Source organism: Athene noctua, chromosome 3 (genome assembly GCF_965140245.1).
Source record: "Athene noctua chromosome 3, bAthNoc1.hap1.1, whole genome shotgun sequence".
NCBI classification, from domain to species: Eukaryota; Metazoa; Chordata; class Aves; order Strigiformes; family Strigidae; genus Athene; species Athene noctua.
Window position 1 is genome coordinate 6,502,700 of NC_134039.1, and position 9,287 is coordinate 6,511,986.

Here is a 9,287-nt window from a genome sequence, read left to right on the forward strand (position 1 = left end):
GGGTAAAGGAGCCCCAGGTGTCTGCAGTGAGTAACCCAAGGTCAGGTGTCCCACTGAGGGATCAAAGCTGGGACCCCTTGCAGGAGGGGCAGTGTCTGTGTGTGAGGTGGGTGCCCTGTGCAGAGTTCCCTGTTGGGGAAGGACCTCCTGCCTCCCTGGGACTGGGCTCCACTCAGGTCTGGCTTTTGTAAACGTGGGCTCTGTAGAGATTCAGTGTGTGGCTTCCTTGGTCTGATGTGTTTGGCTTGTTTGTCTCCCATCCCTTCTATGGGAGACTGCATGTCACCGTTTATTACACCCATTGTTGGTTGTGTGGTGTTGTTGTTGGGGTCAGTGGGATTGATGTCGGTTATGTATAATCTGACTGACTTGTTTGTACCCCCAGTGCTCACCCATGTACTGACCCTTTTGTATCAAATACAATTTGGTTATTGGTCCCTCTTTCTGCTGTCTGTGTCCTTTATGCTAGGCCTGATAATTGGCAAAACATGGGGGAATTTGGCTTGCCCCATCAGGGATGTGGGTCTGATCCTGTCATGAGGAGGAGGTAACAGCACCGATAGCTCCCAATAGCTCTATTTCAGTGCTAGCTCAGCAATAGAGAGGTCATTGAACATCCAGGCAGGGGGAAAGTGGCATCTGAAACCTGGATGAATGAGAGATGGTGTCAGCGTGGGGGTGTAGCCAGCAAAGAGAGTGCACCTTGGATGAGTGTTTGTGCTGCTTCACAGAGGGAAACCCTGAGGGTGCCCAAGTTCAAGTGCTGTCCCTCTGTCATAGGCAGCTGACACAGCCCTCAACTCTTTGAAAGCCAGTGCCAAGCTTTTCTTTGGCATTGTGCTCACCCATTTGGTGACACCCAGTTATTTTGCTGATTAGGGATATCAATTAAACTCGGACACCAGAGCAAAAAGAGCAGGTGTATTTTACTCAAAATAACTAAATAATATAACAGAATAATACAGAAAACATCCAGTAAGAAAAGACAGAATAGTGCACTTAAACAAATAGGAAAATACAGGGTAATGCATCAAATCATTACTACCTGAGAGAGAGAGAATAGTGGTTAAGAAAAGATCCCTCACCCCTTGCATACTTTACCATCACCCAGACCCGCAGTGGCTGGGCAGCCCCGGTCACAGCGAGGGTTTGGAGAACCTTTCCCTGCAAGTGGGAAATCCTACGCGGTGCCTCCACCCATAGCTGAGGCTTCCCAAGTTGCTGTGAGCGGGTCCAGCCTTACATACCTGAAAATCAGCAAGCCAGAAGAGCTGGCACCTTTGTTTTAAGCGGAAATATCTGGTTTCAATCTCACATTAGGTTCCCGCAGAGCCTGGCCAGGCTCGAGGGAGAATCTCAGGGAGTTTCCCTGTTTATCTCATTGGATTATTCACGAGGTCTCACATCAGGCCACAGTGCCTGTAGGGAAATTTATGAAGGAAAATGATCATACAGTATTGCTAGACAAGTTGGACAATCCTGACTGGTTTGCTGAACTGCAGTTGTCCTTGAAGTCACCTTTGAAGCCGTATAAGGGAAAACCCTTAGTAAACAACAGTGTCAGCAACATGTAGAACGGGATGCTGCAGCCACAGGGGGGGGAGTGCCCTCAGACAAAGTTGCCTAGTGGGACGCTTACGCTGTACCAATGAGGAGTCGGTTGTGGCGCGTGAACTGAGCCCAGGAACCTATCACGAGTTGTTATTGCGCATGTGATCATCGCATGTACTACATTTTTTATATATATACTGGTCAGTTGCCTAATAAAGTTGGAACAAGTTTGTAAATCATGTTGGTGTGTACGCTTGTTACCCAGGCTCTAACCCTACCGTGACAAGTGCCAGGCTACGGTCTCCATGACCCTGTTATTTTATCCACACACAAAGAAAGATAAATATATGTTCAATATAGCTACATCTTCCATACATATTTCACTAATTATTACACACTGAGTTAGCAGTTTCAGTTCAGGGCCTGTTGCTCATGCTTCAATACTTCCACCTTTTGCATCAGAAGAGGTGGTTTGTAATAACTTAGTAAAATACCTATCAGCACAATGGCTATCAGTTATAAAATACGCAGGAATCATCTATAGGTCAACTCTGGCTTGGGCCTATAGTCCGAGCCTCAGCACTTCACCAGTACCTGGCCTCAGAACCATGGAGGCTCTGTGTTATCAGTGCCCAGGCCAGGCAGTGTCTGCCCAGGGGACGGGAAGGATGGCAAGGCTCTCGCAAGCCAAGAAGGGGACCGACTTGCAAGGCAAAGGGGGAACTATGAGGGGAGACATTCACGTTGGAAAACAGGGGTTGGGCTCATGGGGCACCCCCTGCACCCCTGCAAAGCCGCAGCTCATGCCAGGAGAGCACTGCTGAGCTCACAAAGCTGGCACATCCCGAGGCCAAGACAAGGTGAGAGGGTCCCTGGGCAGAGCTGGGCAAGGGCCTCCCCGTGAGCCAGCTGTGGGCAGAGGTTCCGTGCTGGGTGTTGGGGTCGGTTGCCAGGACAACCATTCTGTTGCCCCTTGCATCACCCACAGGCCTGCAGGGCCTTCAGTTCGGGGACGTCGCGCTCCGCTCCACTGGCTCTGCTGGAAAGAGCCACTCTTGCTGCTTGGCAGGCTCCTGACCCAGGTAAGGACATCCACCCTCTGCCCGGGTTTTCTCCAGCGCCCAGAGACCCTCAGCAGCCGACATCGGGCAGTCGCGTCTGGGCACCGTTCAGCCGAGCCTGCGCTGCTGCTGGAATCCCCCCAGCTCGGCTGCCCGAGCACTCTGCCCTCCTCCCCCAGACATTTCCTGCTCAACCCAAACGCTGCCCTGCGTGAAAACCTCTCCTGCAGGGCTTGGCGGGAGGGGGTCCTGCCACCTTCTTCTCAGGGTGGCAGAGGGAAACGCTCCCGTGGGTGGGGCAGTGAGATAACGAGGCCAGGACCTGCCGGGACAGCGCGGATCCTCAGGACAGACTCTGTAGGAGAGACAGAGTCCCACTCCTGAGGAAACTTTGCCCGCTCTGCACGGGCTGAGGAGGCTGCCCAGGGAGCAGCGCCCACCCAGCTTGGTGCCAGGCCTGCCGCTGTGCTGAGCCCTCCTTTGCCTTCCAATCCAGACCCCGCTTACCTTCCCCGATTCCACCCAGAAACAGGGAGGCTCAGGGCCCTCAGGGACAGGAACACCAGTGCTCCAGGGAGTGGGTGCTGCTGGCTAAGCGCAGCTCTGTCCTACCCCCGGGTCTCAGGCACAGTGTCACTAACTCCTTGGGCTGGGGGCAGGGTTTGCCTGATGGCAGCCTGCCCAAGGAAGATGGGGTGACGCTGGAAAGCATTTCTTCCCATTCGCCCCTCGGAAACAGCTCCTTGGTCTCTCCACCTGAGGGACTGTGGTCAGGCTGAGGCAGCAGGGACACTGCTGCTCTGGGTTTCGGCCGCTGCCACGGGCACTGGGCAGTACAGCTCATGCCTGGGATCAGCGGGGCAGACGCCGCTCACTCCCCGTGCAGGACACTCCGGTGACACGGGTGAAACTGCCCCCAGCCTCTGCCTCTGACAGGCACATTTCTCTTTCGCAGGACAGAAAGGCCTGTCCCAAACTAGCCAGGCCCTTCAGAAAGGCCAGCCTGAAACTTCATGGCCTCGGCTGCAGCACAGAGTCTCCCCAGAGATTTCTAGTGTTTTCCCTGAAATCTGCTGCTTGAAGCAGCACATCTACAACTTGAAATTATCTTTCACTGGTTACCGTAGGCTTTTCAATTACACTTGCTTAATAATAAAACCTGCCCTCTTCTCTCTCTCTGCAGCCTCAGCGAAAGACGTGGCCATGGTTGCCCACAGCATGGCTAACAGCACCGCTCCTGTTCTTCTCCCCACCTTACTGCTCCTGCTGCTGAACAAGACCTACCCCGAAACCACCACCCCTCCTGCTGCCTACGAGGAGACAGGGTCCCCCATGGCGCCCAGCTCAGGCGGGAACCACACTGCCTTGCAGTATCACCTGAGACCGGGGGAAATTGCAGCAGCCACCATGGTTTGGGCAGTGCTGTGGCTGGTTTCCATCTCTGGAAATTCCCTCCTATGCTTAGTGATCCACCGCAGTAGGAAGACACAGTCCACCACCAACTACTTTGTGGTGTCCATGGCTTGTGCAGACTTTCTCCTCAGCATCGCCAGCATGCCCTTCCTGCTGCTCCACTTGACCTACGGCAGCTGGATCCTGGGGAACTTCATCTGTAAGCTGGCACGGTACGTGCAGTACCTCACCCCTGCGGTCCAGATCGACATGCTCCTCTGGATAAGCGTCAATCGCTTCTATACTGTCATCTATCCCCTGAGCCTCAAAGTCTCCAGGGAGAAAGGCAAGAAGATGATTCTGGCCTCTTGGCTCCTGGGCACGGCATTTGCAGCACCGGCTTTCGTCTTCTACGGCTCCGGCAGCGACCACCACTGCCCCTTTTTCCCCCCTGGTTCTTTGCAAGGAGCTGCCTACGGCATCACCCACCTTCTGCTGGTCTTTCTCATCCCAGCCAGCATCACCATCCTCTTCTACCAGCGGCTCATCATGTATATTTGGAGAGTAGGCATCAAGGAGGGGACTGTCAGGACGACAATGAATATTGTCCCCAGAAGAAAGGTGAAAACCACCAAGATGTTCTTGGTGCTCCACATGGTGTTTCTTCTTTCCTGGCTCCCTTTCTACGTCCTACAGCTGTGGCACCCACAGGAAACAGATGGCAGCAAGAGCTCCTTGGTCTTCCTGGCCATCACCTGGCTCTCTTTCAGCTGTTCAGCCACCAAGCCAGTCCTCTACTGCATCTATAACGCGAACATCAGGAGGGGGGTGAAGGAACTTTGTTGCATGTCCGCCATGAAGTACTATCGAAGCAATGCCTACACCATCACCACCAGTTCCAGAATAGGCAAAAAAAATCATGTTGGCATCGCGGACATCCCAGCTCCAGCCAAAACTGTCCCCAATGATTCCATCTATGATGCTTTTTACAGAGAAGAAAAGAAGAGGAAGATTGCCTGGGCTGCTGAGTCCAACCCTCCACCTAATTTTGTCTAGCTGCTTTAATTGCTTTGAAAATTTACCCTGTACCCCCAGAACATAGAGCTTTCTCTCCATTTTCATGCAATTTATATTTCCATTCTTTTAGCATAGTTTTTAGGGAATAGATAAAGAAGTTTTTTAAATGTATTTATTCTGAATTGTGCAGTCTCCTTCCTTTCAGTTACATCTTGCTTTTTGAAACCACTCTCCCTGAATCCTGAGCAGAACCTTTCTACAAAACAGAAAAGCTTTGACACTCTCTCTGTGTAGGGGAAAAAGAGAAAGGGAAACCACTGCTTTTCTATAGCCCTGTATCTAGATAGGTCTAGAAATCTAGACATAGAGGTATAGATATAGACATCGATATAGATACAGAAAGAGCTATAAATTCCACGTCCACAGTGTATAAATGCCTCAATCCACCCCAAGCCATCTCTATGGCCTTTGGTGAGGACCCTGTGAATCCTGTTGCACTGGGGCTTTCCTCCTTGCTCAGACCCCAGGGGTAAGATCTCCGTCCGTGGGCAATGCTGGCCTAACGCTGAGCCCACTGACAGGAGGGGTACAATTCCCACCGCCCCAGGAGGAGGGCCAGCATCAGGGCAGCGCTCCACACCTGTGCAACTTCGCTCTTGCCCCTCTCCACAGGCCTCGCTGGCCCTGCAGAGGCTGACCTGTGGCTCTGCTGGCACAGGGCACGAGGCTGCGGGCAGGGGAGGGGATGGGAGGTGTCGGGCTGATGGGGCAGCTGGGCCAGACCCACAGCTGTTACAGAGGCTCCCAAATAAACAAACAACCAGCAAAACCTAAAACCTTATTGTCGACACTATTAACTAGCCCTCCACAACAATTCAGTTACAGGTGTGAATGCCCATGTGGGAACAACAGAAAAACTTCCCAGGTTTTAAGGACAACCAAATATAAAATAAAGAACTCCCTAGGGTTTAAAAACAAGACACACTACAAATCATCAAACCCAACAGTTTAACCACTACCCAAAACTCTCTACCACTCATCTAACAAGTGAGGGTGCTCAACCTCAAGGACCTTCTCAGGGCAGTGGCCTGACCCAAAACACATCAAATAATTTCCTTGGGGAGAGTCCTCGCCCACAGGTGCTGCTCCAGGGGATGAGCTCAAAATGGCTCCCTCGGGGGACTCCACTCATGCTCAGGGGAATCTGATCTGAGCTCAGTAGACCTCCTGTTGGCCAAAGGCCCCAACTACTATGGACCCCCGAGGACAAAGGAATCAGGAGCTGCTACACTTCAGCAGCCAAGAAGCCCCATTTTCAATGGCTGGCTGCACCTGGCACACAAACCACCCCATGACTACTGATTCGGCTGATTTAATTGAAGTGGTGGAGCAGTCACCACTTGCCTCCAAGGTTAAAAGGGAGTGTGGTCCTCCATACTCATTGTGGTTTGTCATTTGTAGGTGATTATACAATGAAAAAAAAAAAAACCCCGCACAATGTATTACAGTCAAAATTGAAGGAAGCTGATTAAGCATTCTAACATGGAAGATTCAAACACATCCAATCGACTGTTAATGCTTAATACAGCAACAATTGCCTCAAGCCTCTTGCCACTTTCTCCATTTGGTGACCTAAAGTGGCAGTAACACAACAGCACCAAGTTCAATCCTATTCTTCTGAATGCTGCCAAATGCACATGACACATTTACCACCAAGTTTCCATCCAAGTCTTGACTGTCCATAAGGATCACCATCGCCATTGCAATCAGGATGCTCAAGACATCTGTTTCTCCAAGATCCTAACAGAAAAACAGAACTAGGCCTTGGATCAGAACCTGGGCATCAGGTTAAAAAATAGAAATTACCCATCGGGTGCTAATAGGATGAGGTTTTCCAATTTCTCTGAGGCCTCCCAAGCACATGGACTGTGCCCATTGCCCTGAGGATAGTTTGGGGTGTGCAAACCCCCTGAATTCCTTGTTTGCCCACTCCTGCACCCCCCCTTCTCTAGCTGCCCTGCGTGGCAAGAATCATCTGATTGCACACAGCCCTTCCCCTCTGCTTTCACTGCCTCACTCCCACAGGATGGGGGGGGGGGGGGGGGGGGATTGTCCAGAGACCTTAACCCCTTCTCTTGGCCTGGTTTTGGGGAGCTCTTGAGCCACTAGTGAGAAGTGAGCTCCTGTACCCAGCTGCTACAGGCCCTGCTGGGCATTCAGCTGCCCACGATTGGCTGCTAATTGCCACCTTTTGTTTGGTTTGGACTGGCCACAGCAGAGACTAAGGGGAATGGGTAGGATTTATAATCTTTTTGTGCCCCTTTGGCCGCAGTAGGGAATGAGAGAGGCGGGTCGCTTTGGATGGCGGTCTGTCCCCCTCCCTCCAAAACTCCACACTCTGCCCAAAACAGCAAATCCCAATCTTGTCCCTTTGTGTCCAGTTTTCCCCTCCAGCAATTGCACCAGCTTCAAGACCCGAGCGGCAGATTGCCCGCGCATTGCCCAGGGTGCCCCCAGTGCCAACACCTTCCCCCCGTCTCCTTCCTTCCCGACCCCGCGCACTGCCCTCACTGACCGGGGGTCACGCTCCCTGCGAGGGGGCTGCTGGGGGGAGGTTCCCTCTGACTGTCCCCACCCTCCGGCTCCGGGCCCCTCTCCCGGTCAGCCCAGCCCAGCCCTGCCCTCGCCCACAGGCGACCAGACCCTGGAGCGCTTCTGCCCACCTTAACGGCAGCAGGTGGGGGCTGGGGGGGTCACTGGTTCCATGCAATGGCTCCTGGTGGCTGAGCTCAAAGAAGAGGTTAAGAGATTACGAAGTAGTAGGGAGTGCGAAAGGGACATTGATGGGTGGAGTAGCACCTTGGCACCCCTGAGCAACAGGAGCAAATGGAGGCTCCAAACGAGGCAGGTGATCCCTCATCCTCTTGCTGCCAGGCAGGAGGGGACCTAAGAGACGGGGGAGGCTGGAAACAGCTGTCTGCTCAGGGAGGCAGGAAAATCCTCTCCCGACCTCCCTCCCCCTCCATGGTGCCCCTTCACAACAGATCTGGGGCCCTGGAACTTTGAATGAAGTAGAGAAGGAGGAAGAAAATGAGATAAACAAGGAGGAAGACCAAGATTCACCAAGGCCAGGTCATTCTAGACCAGGTGTTAAAACCAGTTCTAAAAAGAACCTCAGAAGGGTCATTGTAGTGGGTGACTCCATTCTGAGGGGTGTCGAAGGCCCCGTATGCAGACCCAGGCCTGCTTCATAGGGAAGTCTGCTGCCTCCCTGGGGCCCGGGTGAAGGACTTCATGGCAAAACTCCCCGCCCGAATGAGACCCAAGGACTACTACTCTCTCCTGTTTTTTCAGGTAATTAGTGATTACATTACCAGGACAAGTCCTAAAGCAATGAAGAGAGATTTAATGTCCTTGGGGAAACTGATTAAGGGGTCCAGGGCACAAATTGTGTTCTCAATCCAACCCTTCAGGTGCAGGGATGGATGAAGAATAATACAGAACTCAGCAGATGAACTGGTGGCTCCAAGACTGGTGTTACTGGCAGGGCTTTGGATCTTTCAATCATGGGTTGGTATACAGGGCACCAGACCTTTTGGCATTAAATGGAATGCACCTGTCCCAGAGAGGGAAGAGGATCTTGGGGCAGGAGTTAGCTGGGCTCATTGACAAAGCTTTAAACAAGATTTGAAGGGGGGAGGAGGCAAAACATCGACCCATCTGAAGTGCATGTATACCAATGCTCACAGCATGGGTAACAAACAGCAGGGACAGGGAAGGGATCTCATCCCTGTACTTGGTACTGGTGAGGCCGCCCCTCGACTCCTGTGTTCAGTTTTGGGCCCCTCACCCCAAAAAGGCCATTGAATGACTCGAGCGTGTCCAGAGAAGGGCAACGGAGCTGGGGCAGGGTCTGGAGCACAGGTCTGCTGGGGAGCGGCTGAGGGAACTGGGGGGGGGGTTAGTCTGGAGAAGAGGAGTCTGAGGGGAGACCTCCTGGCCCTCTACAGCTACCTGAAAGGAGGGTGCAGAGAGCTGGGGATGAGCCTCTTTAACCAAATAATAAGCAATAGGACAAGAGGGAATGGCCTCAAGTTGCACCAGGGAAGGTTTAGACTGGATATCAGGAAGCATTTCTTTCCAGAAGGGGTTGTTGGGCATTGGAATGGGCTGCCCAGGGAGGTGGTGTTTTCCCCATCCCTGGAGGTGTTTAAGAGTTGGGTTGACCCAGCTCTGAGGGATCTGGTGGAGTTGGGAACTGTCAGT

General features: G+C 52.6%; 1 protein-coding gene across 1 annotated transcript; it reads left to right on the plus strand.

Moving 5' to 3' along the window:
* Positions 1-3,815: 3,815 nt before the first annotated feature.
* On the plus strand, positions 3,816-5,060 carry LOC141958437 (putative G-protein coupled receptor 19). Its single transcript, XM_074901218.1, has one exon. The coding sequence runs from the start codon at positions 3,816-3,818 to the stop codon at positions 5,058-5,060; it is 1,245 nt and encodes a 414-aa protein (XP_074757319.1).
* The last annotated feature ends 4,227 nt before the right edge of the window (positions 5,061-9,287 follow it).

Excerpts from the sequence above, each read along its gene's own strand:
- LOC141958437 (XM_074901218.1), top strand. The coding sequence starts at position 3,816 with ATGGTTGCCCACAGCATGGCTAACAGCACCGCTCCTGTTCTTCTCCCC.